The sequence below is a fragment of the Rhopilema esculentum genome, unplaced genomic scaffold (genome assembly GCF_057945365.1).
Source record: "Rhopilema esculentum isolate cy_ngs unplaced genomic scaffold, ASM5794536v1 HiC_scaffold_36, whole genome shotgun sequence".
NCBI lineage: Eukaryota > Metazoa > Cnidaria > Scyphozoa > Rhizostomeae > Rhizostomatidae > Rhopilema > Rhopilema esculentum.
In genome coordinates this window covers 892,063-911,883 of record NW_028300847.1, presented here as the reverse complement: position 1 = coordinate 911,883, position 19,821 = coordinate 892,063, and the positions used below count along the sequence as shown (strand labels likewise).

Here is a 19,821-nt window from a genome sequence, read left to right as displayed (position 1 = left end):
CAAAGGAAAATTGGAGTCCACACGCTTTTGAACGCCAAAAACGCCTTTTTCAAAGATATTTTTTGCTATGGGGGGCACCCGCCCCTCTTGCCTCCCTCTCGCTACCCCACTAAGTTAGAACTATTTTTATTGAACAATAGTTATAATGAAGATAATTCAAGAACCGACAATGATGATGATGATCATAATAAGAATAATCATGAAGACGATGTAAATGAGGAAAAGACATTGAAGAGATAAAAAGGATACAATAATTTGATTCGTCACCTCATGTAAGAGTTTTTCTATGCGAATTCTCAAATATCTTAAATGCAAAAAATTTCGTCGTGACCAAATTTCGTCTCATTTTGAATTTCGTCGACGAAAATTTCGTCAAAATATTTGTCCGAAATTTTGTCACGACGAAATTTTTTGTAGTTAATTTTGTCAATCTTTTTGTTGTTGCTGTTGTTTTGGTGGGAAACGCGAACGCGATTTCAAAGATGAGTCTATTCATAAACATATGGCAGGAAGCTTCGAAGCGAATTGAGAGCAAACAAATTCAAATGAAGGATTCTATGCTTGAAAATACGGAAAATGAGAAGAGCAAAGCTCAGGTATGGTGATGGAAGTCTGGAGAAAAATACATCACCATACAAAGCTAGAGTTATGTCCAATCTGGGGAAGCTGGTTAGGCCGAAATGCGGCTTGACGATGACATTTATTTTGTGCATTTTCTCAACAGCAACGTTGTTCTTAATTGGGACCTATTACAGAGGCTCATTTTGGAAAGAAGAGGCTTTCAAAAATGTTGAATTTGATGTTAAAGAGGTTAAACAAACTGAGGAATTTCGAGATGTTTTGAGCGATTCAAACAGAATGCCTTCAATCAAAAGTGGTAGGTTTCAAGATAGGATACCCCAGAAGTTATCTCAAGAAAATGATAAAGCTAAATCTTTTGAAAAAACGTCCGAAGTGGAGAAGGATAAACAAAAGATCGTAGTTGCGAAAAGGAAAACAGAAAATGGAGAACAGAAAGTTAACACTGCAACTGAAAATGCAGAATATTTTGTTTTGCTTCAACTTGTCAATGCTCATAGTGGAAGTAAATTTGCGGATAATTTCTACAATTGTATTAAATCAATAATGAAAAGAACAAAGCTAGATTTGAAATTTTTGCTGACTGTTGACGATGTTAGCAAAGCTACAGCAGAGAAAGTGTTTCAAGAAGTTGCCCATGACCTGAACCTGAAGAAAGAGAAAATGCCAAACAGGACATACTTCCCAATTGAACAAGTGAATGAAAAAGTTTTCCCATACACAAAGGCATTGCAGGTAACAGGTTTTGAATTCAGCAGTATATCTGACAGGAGTAAAGGGTGTATGAAATCCAAATTGTTCTGACATTTTGCTTGCACCATCTGTTGTTGGTTGACAACAATCATTGGTCTGGATTTCATGCCAGTTTTCGACGAGATCTCGGGAGTGCACAAGCTATTACCTGGGAGTGCAAGAGGGCATTTGTGATAAGTGTACACATTTCAGTGTGCATCAAATTTCTCAGTGATTCTTGAGTGTGTGCATATTTTGTGCGGCACTTTTCCTGTTTACATCCATTTCACATCTCTGGGAAATCCTGATTTAAAATTGAACTATGCTTACCTATCACCACCATCAATGGCTGTTATTAAAATTCCTAAAGATTTGGCAAGTAAAGAGATAACTTAAAAAAATAATCATTATTTTTTAGAATAATCATAAAAAGGCATTATGTTTAAAAGGGCCAAAAACATGATCTCACAAGCAAAGCCACGGAGAGGGGGGGCAAGGGGGCAAATTGCCCAAGGTCCTTGATGTCTAGGGAACCTCATAAAAAAGGAATTCAATTTTAAGAATGGAATTCATTTGTTTATAGTTGAAAAATAGTAATCTGTTTATAGAATGGAAATAATAGTAAAATATGACAATGAAACAATTGAAACAAAGTAATATTGAAACAATTGCAAGAAAATGACTGCAAATGATATTCTGCAGTGTATTCTGCAGCCAATCTAAAGAAAGTCGCAAAAATTTTCTGCTCGCTTTGCTTGCAAAGGGGCCTTTCTTTTTCAGTTTTGCCTCAGCCCCACTGAAAAGTTTTTGCAGTTTTTCCAGCTCACTCAATTTAGAATGACACATTCTTGTCCAAGCTCAGTTGTGGAAAAATTTACAAAGTCATTTTGCCAAATTTGAAAAAACTTTCTAATTTGAACCACATCCAAAAACACGCCCAAATCACGCCCTTCTTTTGGGTGTGCAGGAGTGCACCCATTATTTTACAAAAATCTCTCGGGAGTGCAGCTGCCATGGAATCCATACTGGATCCTTGAGCGTTGATAAACGCCAACAGTCACACCAGAAAGTCACATGAGGTTTCTACGTAATGGTTTCATCTGTCACCAAGGCTAGAATGTGCTACTTATTATAAATTACAGTATATGTAATTATAAAATGAGTGCAACTTTATAGTAAATGTGTATGCAAGAAAGCATCTCTCTTTGTTGTGATTGGTTTGCTTTTTCATTGAAAATAAAACAATGGTTTTATTCTTGAGAAGGCTGCCAGTGTTCAAAGATGCCCCCTTTTCATCATGTCTCTTTCCCATACACCAATATTTTGATATATTCTGCTAAATCTGCTTTAAGTCATGTTGCTAGTGTATTAGTAAAGACCTGATCTTCTATGGGGGTGGAGGACCATCAATAGGAAAATTTACCAACAAAGCCATAGATCAAGAAAATTTTGGGTTTCATTTCAACTATATATATTGTAGACCTACTGAAGGGCAATGACATGTTGAACAAGGGGAAAATGGAGGTCCCACTCTTTGGAATGCCAGAAAGTTTTTCAAAGAGGTTTTTTGCCATTTCAGGGTTGTTTGCCATTTTAAGGTACCATATTCATTCTATTATAAACTGGCCTTGATTATAAGCCCTAGAAAATTAGGTTCATAAAAAAAGAATGTAAGCTGTTATGTAGGGGTTATTTATAGTTCAATGTAAAAGTATGATAGAAATCCCCTTATGCATTTCTGTTATGAAAATGTCATACAATTGTTCTCAAAAACTTTGCTAGCTGCTTCAAAAATTTCTAAAAACCTATCAATGAATCACCAGGATCGATTGATTTCCCCTGGGACATCTTTTAAAAAAATTTCAACTGACTTCTAAGGTGCACAAATGAATATTTACATGGGCTGTATTTAATGCACACAATCCACACCTGTCAAGAGACCCACCCAATGCACATGTTTTCTTTGTTTGACATTAAGTACTTAAGAGGGAGTGGCTTATTTTGAATTTGTGCTTGATAAGGGGATCTTAATAGAGAGGGGGCTTAGAAGAGAGGGGGCTTAATTGAGCTTTTATGGTACTTGTTTTTTGATGACAGATGAAAAGCTTCCTACATGTTCAAAAACTACCTTTGTGTAAAAATAGACATTGAAAGACATATTCAAGTAGCAGCAATATCATCCAGCAAAATTATCCAACAAAATAAAACACACATAGCAAAACTTGTCAAAAAATAATTATAAGTGGGGGTTTCTCAACTGCTAAATACAGTCTATTTGTTGTATCAGCTGATAGCTTTGAGTTTTTTACTTAAGCTGTTTTATTAAGTTTTCAAGTGAAAAAATTTCACTTTTGCCAGATTTTTCATTTTAGTTTCCAAGAGACATCCTATGCATATTTAAGAAAGTTAGATAGTTCCCAAGGATATCCATGAACCTTTTGGCAATGATGTAATAATAGCTGTATTGATAAAGGTCATATTTTCATTTTCACAGCAACTATTCAGCAGCGGAGAAGGAGCATATTATAGTCATGCTATATTCTTCATTGCACCAGTAATACACAAGATTTTGCCAAAAAATATTAAACGTGTTGTTATGCTTGATACAGACCTGCAGTTCCGGGCAGACATTAAGGACCTTTTTCGATTGTTTGACAGCATGTCTGAAAGGGCCATAATGGCTCTTGCAACCGATCAGCAACCTGTTTATAGGTTTGTTGGTTTTATATTTAATCAGTATTTCAATATTGTACATGCCAATTTGATGTATAGAGTTCCTTAACATGAATTTTGCTGATTTTAAATGCAAAATATTCCAGGCAATCCCTATTAGTTTGAATCTGGCAGGTAGTTGCTAATCAAAATAGTTTAGTTGTTTATAAATTTTTATGTTGATGTGAAGCTCGGTTTCTAGAGCCCACTAGTCAGAAATTAATGGATAGAGTAAAACAGCATGTTCTCGCCAGCAGCAGGCAAAAAACGGTTCAAAAAAGAGAACAGCCATGGTGTATTTGCAGAAGCTAAAATCCCCAAATAAAATGTAATTCTGCAATTGGTCAACACTTATTTACAAATCTAGAATGTGCCAAAACAGATAGTGACAACAATTTAAAAATCATTGGGCAAACAAAGTCATTGTTTCATTTAGGAGTTTTGAAATCTGTTTAATATATAAATTGATTTGAGATTTTGATTTAAGAGGATCCTGGTTTGTGTAAAAAGAGTTCATTCCATACAGGTGTGACAGAAAGTGTTTTGACATTCTTTTAAAAATAAATCTATCAATGGGTATCACTACATTAAAAAAATCCTTTAGGTCTAGAAAAAAAAGCTAATTGTTTTTTTTGCGCTGTGTTGAATTAATGCAACTTTTCTCTAAGATATTTTGATTTTTTAGACATGTCCTTTGGAGCTATCGGAACAAGAATCCTGGAACCAAAGTTGGTGGTCCTCCACCAGATGGTCTAACTGGTTTCAACAGTGGTGTGAAGCTGGTAAATGTAGAAGAAATGAGAAACAGCAAGCTTTACAATCAGTTGATTCAAGGACAAAATGCCTCTAGGCTGGCCAAAAAATATGATTTCAAAGGACACCTTGGTGACCAAGATTTTTACTCATTAATCAGCTTTGATTATCCACATTTGTTTTACAACCTTCCTTGCCAATGGAACAGACAGTTATGCACCTGGTGGAAAAACCATGGCTACCAACATGTATTTGACATGTACTTTAAATGTGATGCCCCATACTATGTCTTGCATGGCAACTGCAACACACCAATCCCAAGTGAATAGCAAAGCTTAAAAAAAGTTGCCAGGCAGATTATCCAGCACGATTCATCTGTTCAATATGACCAAAGTTAGAACATATTTCAATTATTTATTTATTCTAAATAAATCTTATTGATCACAATTAACAAGGAGAATTTCAATATCAATATTACAATTTCAAATATTTTTGTCTGTATTTAAGTGAGAAGTGTCTCTTTTCCTGCAACTATGGTGAAAAAATAACAGGAAACATACAATCATATCAGATTGTATACTCTTGGTTATCAATTTGGAATTTCAAAGCAGAACAATTTTTAAAGAAAGCCAAGATAAGCAAAAAGCTGTTTAATATGTTCCAGCCAATTCAATTTTTAAAGCTAAAAATTTTATAAGTTTAATTTCTGTAATTTGGCTTTAGAAAAAATGCCATTTTTGAGTCCTGTTTGCCTTGCTGAGAGAATCAACAGCTTTTCTGATAGCACTTTTTGTTTTTGATATATTAATATTAAAGTCTGGAGGCTTGACATAATTCCATTGAAACAGAAGCAATAGTTTTAAATGAAAGTTGCATTTTCTCAGATTATACAACATGACTGACAATTATCAAGCTTGGGAATTGATGCAAATACACAAAAAGTGACATCCATTTTCTTGCCATGTAGGTAAACTTTTCACAAGAGCTCTTACTGTGAATTTTTTGCATCCTATTTCAATTTGTTTCAAAGAAACAGCAAAAAAGGAAATACAGTTTTTATCGCTAGTAGATTAATGATAAACTATATCACAAGTCATTTGATCATTCAAGTCATTTAAAATATGCAAGATACTACTGGTGATCATTTTCAAGAAATTCCCCTTCTTTTATACAGAATAAGGCTTTTGTTACTTTAAAGAAATGTCTAATTCAAGGTGAAGTTACAGAGACACTCGAGGCTCTACACTAGCTTAAATATCCACAATTGTTGTTTTACTTAATTTTGGCTTCTCTGAGAAAGAAAAGAAAATCAAGATCAAACTGGGAAATAAATCTATTTTATTATCTCTGTTTACCAAGTTTCTCATCCTATTATTTTAGCATGTGCTTCAATTGTCCTTCAGCCAAATATGCAAGCAGTGCATCAGAAGATTTTCGATAGAAATTTCCTATTGAATCACTTTTTATTGGTTTGCCAATTGCAGCTCTATTTCATCCATTTCAATCTGTGTGCAAGTTAACATTCATCAGATAAGCGCAAGTTCAGCCATGCATAAAGACTGAAACAAAGTTTACATTCTGCATCAGCAAAGATGCCATACTAGTAGCACCATTTTAATAAAATATATAAACAACAACAAGTATTTTAGGCCTTTTCATGCGTAACTACGCCATACAAAAAGCATTATCAAAATGCAATACTATATGTACACAAAATTAAAGGACTGTTGTTTAGCAAGCCTATGAACACATGCATATTAAACAAGTTTAGCCTCAGGGCCCTCACCACAGGAGGAAGATTTCTCTGCTAAATGAAAGACTATTTATATAGGAATATTTACATAGATAAACCTGTAAATTAAAACAGATGTATTGAATCAAAATACACAAGAGATAGCGTCAGCAAAAACATTCCTATGATGGGGGTTAGGGGCAACATGACATTTTATTTACATTGCTGCTATCCCCGTTTGGTATTGTTGGGGCGTGCCCTGAGAAATAGGATAGCCGAATGGTGTCTGTGGATGCTAAAAGGTTTGTAACGAGAAAAAATAACGCCTAACATCAAAATTGAAGCACGAAAAAACAAAGCAGGCTGTTTTTCCTAAAACACCAAAACATGTCGAAATATGAACTAATATTAACACAACCTTAATTTTTTTTTCTAGCATGCGAGTCCTTGCAGGTGAACCGATGGTTGTTAACTCTAGCGATTTAGGTATCAACTTTCCTCTAAGGCATATCTAGGGTGGTGAGAATTTGATATTTTTAAAGAATTGTGGCCAATGAATTAGTTCTGTCATAGGCTTTTGCAGATTTGCTAAAACTGATTCAGTTCTATAGCAGTCCGTCAAATCTAAGATAACGAATTAAATGGCTTGGCAAAGGCAATTCGTCGATGGATTTGCCATTTGAAGGTCCAATTGTCCTTCGGACCATAACACGACAATGTGTCTGTAGAGACCTTGGTTTTCCTGTAAAAAATGTTTTATTCGAAATTATGGATCATTGCCGAAATTGACTGAAAACTAAAGCTGCTTAAAAACAAATTGCTGCAAATAATTACGGAGTTAGAATCTCAAAAGAGCACCAATCAAGAGGAAAAGCTTTCATATTGTATTATTAGCCCACATCGGTTCTCATTGGTTCTCAAAAAGTATAAACAGACTGGTTCACATTCTCGTGAGTCGTTGAAAAACATTCTTCTGAATAAAGGAACTATTTCTCCCTACAAGTAAATGTTCTCATTCTAGGTCTTCCATGATCAGCTCCAGAGATAGCAAGAACAAGTCTGTAGTAAACCAATAATTTTATGGGCCAGCCAAACTCTTGCCTAAAAGGCCAGTACGTCGAAAAATATTTTCTACCAGACATTCCATACAATGTTCTACGATTCAGCTCAATCCAATGACAATGTCAATTGAAATTGTTTTCAGAATAACAGAGTTGACGTTCGCTTATTCTCTTTGAGATCACTGTGAGTTAAACAGGAAGCTGCTTGGCTAAATTTCATATTGAAAGCTCTGGTGAACTTTGTAAAGTCTAATAAATAGAAATTTGAGAACAAAGAACCTAAAGTTATACAACACGTAGCACGCCTTCAATGGTAAAATTTTGGGTTACCTTCAGAAAATTTGAGATTGTTCTCTAAAGCATCTTTGGTACTCGATGAAACATTTCTATTCTTTGGGTTAGACAGCATTTCCAGAGCAGTTTCTTTGTTTTTGTCCATCAAGCAAGGGTTAGCACCATATTCCAGTAAAATTGGCACCATGGAATCGGCCTTCTCATTTCTGCATGCTAGTGGAGATGAAAGAAGGTACAATGAATATGTAGACAAACAAAATATCTTTATAATAAACATATCTCCTTGCCGATTCATAAGTATTTTCCTTCCAGTAGGAACAAAGCACAGAATGAATTAGGCTTTCCTTACGAAAAGCAGGATTGTGTATAGAATATGAAGAAAATGGTTTTGAAAGCTGACACCCTTCAGCAGAGTATAAAACTTCAGAATAAGGGCAATAAAGATCATGAAAGAAAATATCTGCCCAGTTGTTGATCGAAAAAGGCAAATCAGAAGAACGTGTGCACATGACCGGTATAGTTACCCAATCAGTGCCGCGTGCCTGTAGGAAATTACCATTGGATTCCAGGGATGAAAACGAACTTAATCTATCTTCTTTTTCGGTTTAATGTGGGTCGCTACCAAAACCGCTAGAAGAAGAAAATACCGGGCTCTGCCAATTATCTGAAACATGTCGTCGTCATTATAGACCTTGGCACAATCTGGGTTATCTAAAAGATGTTGCCCGAAAGAAGTTTAACAGTGTTTTTTGAGTTGACCTACAAGCTTTAGGAGGCTGTTCTCTTTAAGGGACATTTTTGTTTCTTATGCCAGAAGGAACATGTTGTTTTATCCTATCCCACTTCCATTGAGTTGTGAGTCCTACCGTCTAAATTTTTTGAACCATCTATGGGACTATTCAAATAGGCAAATAAGCCTTTGGTACCGCAAACTTTGAAAATAGCACGATCCACATGTTTCCACTTTTCCACTTTCAATATTTCTTTAATTTTTGACAGCCTCTTCGATAGAGTTCCACAGTGTGATGCTACGTAAACTATTTTAAGAATTGTTTAACTTTTGAATGCATAACTTTAAAAAGCATTGTGGGGAAACCTTGAAATATGAAAAATTCAGTTAAGTATGATGATAACTTGGTGACATACGGCCAATGAAAGATCTGAAGCTTGCTAACGCGGATAACTGTTCTAACAGATTCTCCTTTAAGTTATGCGGTCAAAATTCAAATATTCTAAAATTTGATTTTTGACACCATCTTTTTAAAGCACTATGGAATGAAAAAAAATCTACATACTGCAGTTAAGGCTTTGGTTTTGCAAGTTTTTTGCTATAAAATAGCTTCTATGTAGCAAAACGGAAAGGACTGGAGAGATGTAAGTCTTTGCTAAGAGCAGAAATTGAAAGCGTTGAGACTCACCATAGTGCAATGTAGTTTGTCCGGTGCTGTCTTGGATATTAGGGTCAGCCCCTGCATCAAGAAGTGCCAATGCACAATCAATATAATTGTTCTCTATGCAAATATGAAGTGGAGTCTTTCCATCGAGTTTTCCTCGCAGGCCTGTTGATGCATTCTTGGAAAGAAGCATTTTCACCATTTCGCTTGAAAAATACATAAAAAAGACACTTAAAAATCTAAACATCACTTAAAAGACTTGCATCAATATTCACAAAAACACAATTTCACAAATCTTCAATTTGGACAGGAATATTGTAGCCATCATTTCCTAATTATCTGGATTGTCTTTACTACACGAATTCATTTGTTGATTAAATAAAACGAAATTACTTTTCGACGCTTTGAAACATGCAGGCACCGTGCAGCCATTGGGCTAGCAGGGGCTATAGCCCCCCCCCCACTTTTTTCCAATAGAAGGTTAGACAATTTGCGGAAAGCTTACTTTAATGCATTTTGGAAAGTTTACTCTAACAAATCCTGAGTAGTAGTAGTTCTTCTTGACTGGGAACCCTTTTTTGTTCCTGTTCTTGGTGTCTTGTTTTGCGAAATCTATTTTTATAGTAACTGGTATCTTCTCTTGATCGCACTGTTTTTAAATAACAAGTGGAAGGAAGGAAGTACTTTCTAAAAGGGGCATTTTTGGCGTTCTTAAAAAAGCTCAAAAATTTTCGATCACGCCCTTTTCAGCCTGCCCACTTCTAGACTGGTGCGCGATGCCTGTATAAATGTGCATGATATAACAAAAACTACCACACTCTAATTAGCAAGGCTTTTTTAGCCAGGCTTTTTAGCAAGGCTTTTTAGCAAGACTTTTTCAGCAAGGCTTTTTAGCAAGCCTTTTTTAGCAAGGCTTTTTAGCAAGGCTTTTTTAGCAAAGCTAACACAAAATAACTGGTATCGTTAGGTACATCATAGCAGTGAGACTTGTTTTTTATGTTCATAACTTTTAAGTTATAGTAGAAGTTTGGCTAAAATTGAGACATGTTTGCTGTTACTCTGAGTTTCATACTTGCACACTCATCAGGCAGTTTTTTTCAAATTTATCATTGGCACATATTACAATGTAAGTGTACTCACTTACACCATCAAATGTTAATATACAAAATTTTTGAGAGAAAATTGAACAGAATAAAATAATAAAGAAGATAGTAGGTTACTGAACCTTTATCTGAACCATTGATATTAGACTACTTTGAAATCAAATTAAAGTCAATAAACATATTTAACCAACAAGCTTAATAAAAAGAAGAGTCTTGCCCCCCTTTTCATTTTGAGGGGGAGGTTGAGGCTCTTTTTGCTCTTTCTACTTTTGGATTTCCATATGAATTTTTAACATGCCAACAGCCTCTTATTTAGCTCTAGAAACACTAATTTCAATAATGTTCACTCACAAGCATTTCATCATTTTAAAATGCTATCTATAATACCTTTTGACCAATCCATGGCCATTATATATACATTGCCTATAAAAGTAATAATAGCTGATCAGTCTTGTTATGCAGACATTGCAAATATGAAATTTAAATTCAGATTCATGTTTGCAAGAAAATTTGAAGAATTCTAACATCTTCAAAAATTTCAAATTATTTGTGCAAGCTTTGTGAGGAGAGGGAGGCATACGAGCTAAATCAAGCTCGTTCAAACAAGCATCTACTAAGCGTTTGCTGTCTAAAACTAAATTCAAAAGATTGAATTTGTAATTGATGGTATTTGATAATATATTATCAAATATATTTGATAATATCTCTGTTTTGGATAGGCCTACTTTTGTGCTCCTTACAAGGTCTGTAAGGATATCTTAAACTTTCTCTTCATATAGATTCAAAATAAATTGCAAAATGTTTGTTCAACTGTTCCTTCATATACCGCCTTTGGATAAAGTGTATGAATAAAATAAAGAAGTATACTGCTTTATACTACTACTAAAATCAACCACAATACTTTATAACTGAATATAAAAATGTTTTAACATTTCATACCTGTTCCCTTTCTGTGATGCGATTGCTAGAGGTGTGAGACCCCAATTTTCTTGTGTATTTATGCCACCTCCATTTTCTAAAATAATTTCGACACATTTATGCCTATTGAAAAATACAGCCTGGTGCAAAGCAGTACAACCAAATCTAGAAAAAAATAAAGAAACTTCCAGACATCGCACTTGAACCTTTGCTAATTTTAAACAACCTTTTTGAAGAAAATCTATAAACCATAAGTTGCTTTTGTAGAACAATAGATAGATTTTAGATATTTTGCTTCTGTTTCATTGAATTGAGAACTTACCGATTAAAAGCATTTCATATAGAAAAACTTTACATAATTTGTAACCATTGCAATCTAGCATATATTATGGGATTTATAAGTAAGATTATACAAGTCTTGGATGATGTTTGCTTTCTGATCAATAATACATATATTCAAACTCATTTGCAAAATAAAAGTAGAATTATCTTCTATTTTCTCAAACCTTGTAGTAGCATGCACATCAGCTTTGGCTTTTAACAGAATACGAACACATTCAACATGGCCTCCATATGTTGCAAAATGCAAAGGAGTCATCCCCTCTGTTGTTCTACAATTTACATGGGCACCTAAGGAAATGTATTCACTCCTGATTAAAAGATATATTGAAGAATTTTTCATCTGAGAACAAAACAGCAAGCATACAGAGTATGGCAAAACCACACAAGAGATCAGTTTATTACAATTTTTCAAAAACTTGAAATTTCAATTAAAACTAAATATTCAATATTAGAAAATATTCTGTTTCTAGGCAATCTGGCTAATGACGAGAGTTTACAGACAGCAAATATTATTGAAATGAATGAGTCTGTCGCACGACCCTTTCTCATCTAAATCAGGCCTTTTGGTAAGGAATTGCTCATAGAGAGGACCAGAGCTTGTGTGATCTCTCTTGTGTGAATAAATTTTATATGAATAAAAACTTGTCTAAACACGCTATCCTTTATAAATTTACACCATGAATGTCATCAATGTACATCATTCTGGGATTATATTGGCAGCTTGTAGAATTTTATTGTAATAAATAACAATGTTTGTTAGCTTAGATTTCCAATATCCATTGAACAATATTTTCTCAGAGTTCACTCGCTATTGTTGAAAACTCTGAGTTTATGATCAGTTTCATTGTAACTAATTTTATTTTTCTCTTCTTGCATATTCACATCTAGGTGCAGCCTTTTGGCTGCTGGTTCATTCACTTTATTCTTTTGCTGCCTTCCGGGTAAATATCCTATGCTCTTTCAAGGATATCTACCTGCTCTTTTTGAGACCAGTTGTTGTCGCTGACCGCAAACATCAAAGCTTCTTTCTGACAAAATGTTCGTCAGCAGGCTAAACCCTCTCTTGATGGCAGAATTGGTTCTGCTCATAGATATAATTATTTCAACAAGGGCACAGAAAATTGTAAATGCCTTTCCTTTGAATGCAATAATTTTTTGTTTTTTTCTAAAAGACTGAACACCCCCAAGAACACCCTAAGAACAAGCTATAAAATCCCCATTAGGAGGCTGAACACCCTTTAAAGCATATCAAAATCAGCATATCATTCGAAAAATAATTTCGTCAATCAATTGAAATTAATTTTGGAGCAGGAAAGGGCCTGCTAAGTCTAATGCTGTTGGTGTTGTTACAACCAACTGATGTTTTGCGCGCCAAAGGTGTGAGTAGGGTTTATACATGCAGAGCAAATTTGAGTTTGACTTTCTGACGCTCCCTTTGTGCATTCAAGCGAATTGCCTTTGTTTTGAAACTCTTTCACATCCAGTGACAATAAATGACGTAAAAATACAGCATGTGACTTGACTTCCTACTGTCCTCCAGACAATTTTTTTTTCCCATCTGCTAATTTGCCCATGTGGTCACAAAATAGAAATAACTATTCTGTGGTCATGGTATGCTAATATAGCTAGTGCTAATATATCAATTGTTCACTCGTTAATGAAGATCGCTCCAGGCTTCAGTTGATGATATAACCCCCGTTCACAATTCTGAGGTATAAAACATCTCAGTTAGTTGTAACAACACCAACAGCATTAGACTTATCAGGGCCTTTCCTGCTCCAAAATCAATTTTAATTGATTGGCCAAATTATTTTTCAAATGATATGCCGATTTTGATATGTCTTAAAGGGTGTTCAGCCACTGAATGGCTTGTTCATAGGGTGTTCTTAGAGTGTTCAACCTGTTATAGGGGTGTTCAGTCTTTTAGAAACAACAAAGAATTTTTTCCCAAAGGCCCAAGCCTGATAATATTAGGTGTGCAAACACCTGTACGCTTCCAAACATTCAAGAAACTCCTCAGAAATGCTTTTTATCATATTTGCAGTGCCACGTTTTGATTGATCTTTCTTGTTTGTTTCTTTTAATTTCTTGTTGTTTTTATCTAAATTTTTTATTTCTTTTCTGTGCATTATCTTGATGGCATTTTCTGGGAGCATAATCACTTATTAAGGCTCTGTTTCCATTACTCTGTTTTTGTATGTCTCTGTTTTCGGATCATTTTGTTTTTGAAATTTCTGCGATTCCAATTTCTCGGGGCCACTCTATTTTGGTCAAAATAAAAATGATAGTGTTCCCAATACTCTGTTTTCATCTGTTTTCATAACTTTTTCCTCTTCAACTACATTACATTTAAAAGGCAATCAAATTGTAAGGTCTTCTTTTTGTAGAAAAAAATTTCCTTCAGAGTTTTCTTCCAGCTTAAAGCAAGATGACTGTCAATTGATTTGTCATTTTCTCCTGCACCTTCACTTGCATTCATCAAGCTCCATCTGGGTCAAATCAATTGTGGGTGGTTGAGATGTTACGTGTGATATTATCTGTTGAGATGTTGCTAATTCATCTTAGTTATGTTTCCTGTGGTTTGATCTATCAGCTTTGTACTGTTTATGTAGCTTGCTTGGGCCACAACAGGAAATATGTTTGTTGATGAAATATTCGCACTACTCGACAAGAAAGTGAATGAGTTTTTCAAAAACACAGTGCAAAATTCCACATAAATTATCTTTTTGCATGAGCAATGAAAAGCTCACAGAGATAGATTTGTGCAAGTGTCTATCAAACAAAAAGGCATGATCAAAACCTATAAATGCATCTAAAAATCTTCTGAAAGGGATGGAAGGGTATAAAGGCTAACCTGCTTTAATGAGAATATCAGCACATCTTGCATGGCCCCTTGCAGATGTAAAATGCAGCGCAGTCGACTGATCTTCTCCATCTCGAATGTTTGGTGATGCATTCTTTTGGTTTAGCACCCAGACCAAGTCACTTAGACGCCCTTCCTTGGCAGCAAAGAAAAAGGTGTACTTCTGCCCCATCATAAAGTTACCTGGAGCAAAAATTCATCAATATACAACCTTGTGTGTGCAAAAGCAAACAAAATGTGTGACATAATGCTGACATAGTATGCAATATGTGCATGCTATTTGGTTTTGGCAGCAAGCTTCCAAGGGGCAAAATGAAGACTAAGAATGGCTCTCACAGTGTGTTACAGCACTTATTAAAGGCTCTGGGAGTACTTCACAAAATTTACTTAGGGTCAGTTATATTTTTTTGAACTTAAATCATGATTATTTTGAAACAATTCCCTGGCCATACTGTGGTAGCCTATAGGATGGGGACCTCTAAATTTTTTTGGGGGGAGTGCTTCCTTAACCCCCTTCCTCCTTTCTCCCATCTCACATACCCTAGTTACCTTCATTCCACCTAAAAGGGCTTTCTTAAACATTTTTGGGTACTAAAGCACATAAAATTTGGAAGGGGGTAGCTGCTAGCATCTATGAAAGCTAAACCGATATTTGTTTTTCAAATTTTTTAACCCTTCTCCATAACCTTACAAGACATGATTGGAGCATTACCGAAATTATTTTGACAGCAAGTTTTTCAACTTCTGACAGTACGATGGTTCTCATGCTGTTTATTTAGGTGATCAACTCGCAACAAGTCATAATGTTTATTAAACGCTGAAAATCCTAATCAATTGGCATTTTTTCAAAAGACAAACTTGATTTTTAGCAAGATTTATATATTGTAGTTACGCACGAGCTTCAATGTGTTAAAAGAACATGTTGTATGTAAACAAATTGGAATAACTATATTGAAATAAAGGGTAAATGTTACATCAACACAAAGATAGATCACGACCAGTTTAAATACCGAACAGAATAGGTCAAAACGAAATATGGAGCATTTTCATTTGAATGATTTGACATATTGGCCTTTTCAAGCCAGACACTGCTCTCTAGACAAGACAAGAACGTTTCAATGATAATGTAGCAAATAAGAAACACCGCAATACGCCGAGAATAAACAACAATAAATACACGTAAATCAGTGAAGGCTAATTTCGCCCAAGCATACGGGGCTTCATCATTGCAATGATAGTCTGTAAAGAGAACCAGATGATACTTTAAGACAAAATAAACAAATACCTGTATCCACAACCATTTGGAAATATTATTCACACCACCCTCTATTGAAACGTGCATGAATCTATCTAGACGTGTATCAATGCTCGCATATCGCCACCATTATTATTTTTGTTTGAGAAAAACAACTTCTCGAAGCTCCTTCCTAGTGAAAACGCAGTCATATGATCCGCTCCGCAGAGGCAGTTCTAAATTTCCTCTTTTCGTTTTTCGTACTCTGGGTCCAAGGCGGTAAGTGTGTGATTGGGCAGCCCGTAACTTTTTTAACATGGACATTTTATACTTTTGCATACTTTTGTATATATAAGACCTCTTGTGACTGTAAGCTTTCTGAAGAAAATATCCTGTGGAAAAAATATAATTTGATATCTAGAAACGTTTCGGAGTTCCTGGGGCAAAAGCGAAAGACGTGGCCCACTGCGAGCAGAAAACTTTTGCAACCAGTCCCTTAAAATTAGCTTAAAATGCATTTTTGAATAATTATTGCAGTCATTTCTTACAATCTTTTCAAGTATTTTACTTTCTTAGAAACACGTTTACTACTATTGATATATTATTTATTCCTGGCACAATTTACTTATGTAGCAACTATGAAACACCGCAATACGCCGAGAATAAACAACAATAAAACACGTAAGTCAGTAAAGGCTAATATTTCGCCCCGGCATACGGGACAATTTACTTAAATTCATATTTATTTTTTACACTTTTGCTACGTTTGATTAGGTCCATTCCTTAAATGGAATTTATTACTCTATGAGGCTCCCTAGAAGTGACGGCCCTAGATAAATGTTCCCCCTTCTCCCCCCTCTGGGTGGCACTTCTTATAAAGGACATTATTAACAAAACTTTTTCAAAAGGCAAGCAAATTGGAAATATTGTCATTCGTGTATAATTGATAATATTGTAATGATTCATAAACACGGGCACCGGAGGTACGGAGGCAACGGGGGCAGTTGCCCCCTGCCCTGACTCTACGGGAGCAGCGGGGGCAACATTGTGCCCTTGTGAAAATGGTACTGTGTTTATGCGAATGGAATAAATATATAAATTCCCGAGTTCTTGGGAGAGATAAAGCATTAGTGCGGCTAGGAACAAAATGAAGGCAATTAAAACATTGGATTCATTTGCTATGAACTTATATGCAATAATGCTATTTCTTTTGGCGACAATCTAAAATGTAGGAAGTTACTGTAGAAAAAGGTGAGTGGCGTAACGGAGAAATCTGGGTGAGATGGGGGACCTATTAACGGACTATAGCACAGCACGTGAAACACTAATGCAATACGTAACACTAATCCAAGTTTGTTGGGGAGATGAGATGCAGCAAGTTCTTGAGTATGAAATGAGTACCCCCGTTTTGGGGCCATTGCACATGCGTATTATATATTCTGAATCAAAGAGGCATAGAACCCCCCGAGAAAGGAACAAACAGAACTTTGCGATCGAATTTCAAAACTAAGTGAGCGGTCGGAGCTTATCATTCACATTGACATGGGAGTTTGATCATAGCAGAAATATCTTTCATACTGAAAAACCTGCCTGGATTTTCTGTTGTTTTATGTTTTTTGTTTGTATTAAGGCTCACTTTACTTCCAAAGGTAAGCAAAAACATCGAGAATTTTATGACGCGGCCTAAGTGTTTACAGAGAGTAGACATTCGATGTAAACAATACAACCTGATTTTAACTGACCTCCGACACTAGAGCCAGGCCAAGGCAACTAAAACAACAGACAACGTACCTTCAATTCAATTATTCAAATTTTTAAGGCGGAAAGCTTCGAATTTTGATCTTCCCCTTTTGACTACATCTACAAAAAGTTCCGAGGAAACCCCTAAATGAAAAATAAACAAAAATACGTCCTTAAATTATATGCGTAAAACTCCTCAGAAATTACTAAAATTACTGTTCTCGACATGTTTGCGAGATCTCGTTGTGTTCCCTGGCTTTTGGTGTTGAGGATGGCCCGGGATTTTGTAGGGATAATTCGTTAGAATACGCATGCGTCCCTGCCCCTCGACGTTGATTGGCTCGAACAAATCATTAAGCCTTTTGTCTCAAACAATAGGAGTGAGATCTCATCTCCCCAACAAAAGTTGACTAGTAGAATATTCAATTGTTGTAATCTAAAAGCTTTTTGAAATGAGGGGAACTTTAGCAAAGTCATTAGAATGAGATAAGATAGGCATGCATATTATTTCGTGCCTGCCTGTTTTCACAAAGGTTTTGTAACTTGATGTTTCTTGCACCAGGCTGAGTCAGAAAAACCTTCTATGCTATTTTTAGGCCAGAAGGTTAATCGTTCGTTACTCTCTTGTTGGGTAGGTTTGAAGCACCTGGAGTCAGGTCGAGAGACTGCACAGCGTATTTTAAAGAAAGGCCAAAATCTTATGTATAACACTTATCCAAGTTGACTAGTAGAAGATTCAATTGGAATAATCTAAAAGCTTTTTAAAATGAAGGCAACTTTAGCAAAGTCATCAGAGTTTATTAAAAAGAAGTTGCCATACCAATAAAAAAGGTAACAAAGATGGAAACCCTTTGATCAATAATGACTTCAATTGAATGGCATAAAGAATGTTTGCCAGAGCTCACAAGTCATTGCAATGCAATTGTACAATTCATTTGCACTTTTATCTGCAACTGCAGAACGCACTTTTAGCATAATGCATCGTGATAGGACACGACAGCCAACAGTCTGAGCCTGAAAATGGCACGTCCCCCTAACTTCAAACATGTTAAGGTACTCCCCCCCCCTCAGCGAAAGATTAAACAACAGAATAGGAAACTTTCGACTGGCCTTTTAAATTAAACGTTTTATCGGTACCAAAGGATTATGTTATATCATTTTTTTGTTACAATGCTAATATAAGTCATTGAAAATGTGCCCTTTTTGAATAGCTGCCCCGCCGTCTCAAAATACTTTCGGCACCCCTGTTCATAAATAAGCGAACATTAAAATGGCAATTCCTGCATCTTGATGAATGTAGGGATTTTATAAAAGACCTGCATTATAAAAATACCCCAGACATTCATATCAATCAGAAGTAATTTGTTACATTTTGAAAGGGAAGCTTGGGCTCCCCTAACACAACATCACTATGCTAAACATAGTTTTGCAGTGAAAGGGGGTAATTTCCTACAAACCTTTTTTTTCCTTTAAAACTGTTTACCATTTTGCAAAGTGTATAAAACTGTTAAAATATCAATCCATGATTGAAAATTTTCAATGAGAAAAATTTCTTAACTTTGATTTTTTTTGTGACCACACGGCGTCTCCCGCAACATTTATGCTCAATTTATGGAAACAATCTCCCCCTCACAGCCACCGATTTGAAACGAAGTGAAGTCAGCCAGCTGGTCAGATATTTTCTTCAGCTTACGTTGCGATCCAACAATCATTGCCTTGGTTTTAATAATGTAAAAGAAATGCCTATTGCCCTCTACCCAGTCCCTGAGGCAATATAAATCTCTATCAAAAGCTTGATTAAGATTGCATATATCCTTTGAAGCGTACCAGAGATTGGTATCATCTGCATACCTAGTCAACTGGCTATTCGGAAGGCATAAGGACAGATCGTTTATCATAGTATGTCTACTATGTATATGTACATTATATGTTATATGTATATTAGGAACAAAAACCAGTCAAGAAAAGAGCCTTTTGGGTCACTATAAGTTTCATTTTCTACAATGCCTGCCAAAAGTCTTGGAACACTGACATCAATTTCCAAGGTCAAAACCAATCATCCCCCCCTCCCCCACGGAACAATGTTGGTTTACTATCAAACGGATTAGGATTTTAGGAAGCACTTTCTTTTGCGCTTCTTTTATGATATTTCTCTAAATCATCAACATTGTTTGAGGGGGAAGGGGGCGGAAGTAGCAAATTTTTTTCATGAAAGGAATGAAAGATATCAAATGCAGCGTAAATTGGTGGGTGTTCCAAGTACTTTTGGCAGGCATTGTAGTTTAGATGGTACACTATTTTAATTGCATAAATATTTTCTATTTGCCAATATGACATGAAACCAATACATTTTTGGTCCATCAG

General features: G+C 35.5%; 2 protein-coding genes across 3 annotated transcripts; one reads left to right on the top strand and one right to left on the bottom strand.

The window, feature by feature from the left end:
- Positions 1–445: 445 nt before the first annotated feature.
- LOC135687942 (xyloside xylosyltransferase 1) lies at positions 446–6,670 on the top strand. The gene is made up of 3 exons (XM_065204574.2): positions 446–1,314; positions 3,806–4,023; positions 4,709–6,670. The coding sequence occupies exons 1-3, from the start codon at positions 577–579 to the stop codon at positions 5,103–5,105; spliced, it is 1,353 nt and encodes a 450-aa protein (XP_065060646.2). The 5' UTR covers positions 446–576; the 3' UTR covers positions 5,106–6,670.
- On the bottom strand, positions 6,418–15,908 carry LOC148957196 (uncharacterized). Of its 2 annotated transcripts, XM_089115688.1 has the most exons (8): positions 15,769–15,908; positions 14,475–14,666; positions 11,785–11,908; positions 11,300–11,443; positions 10,748–10,783; positions 9,282–9,463; positions 7,900–8,076; positions 6,418–7,250 (listed from the first exon to the last, which is right to left on the bottom strand). In XM_089115688.1, the coding sequence occupies exons 1-8, from the start codon at positions 15,782–15,784 to the stop codon at positions 7,114–7,116; spliced, it is 1,008 nt and encodes a 335-aa protein (XP_088971814.1). In that variant the 5' UTR covers positions 15,785–15,908; the 3' UTR covers positions 6,418–7,113. The 2 variants fall into 2 exon arrangements, with proteins under 2 accessions (XP_088971814.1, XP_088971815.1); XM_089115689.1 differs by lacking the exon at positions 10,748–10,783.
- Between the last annotated feature and the right edge of the window lie 3,913 nt (positions 15,909–19,821).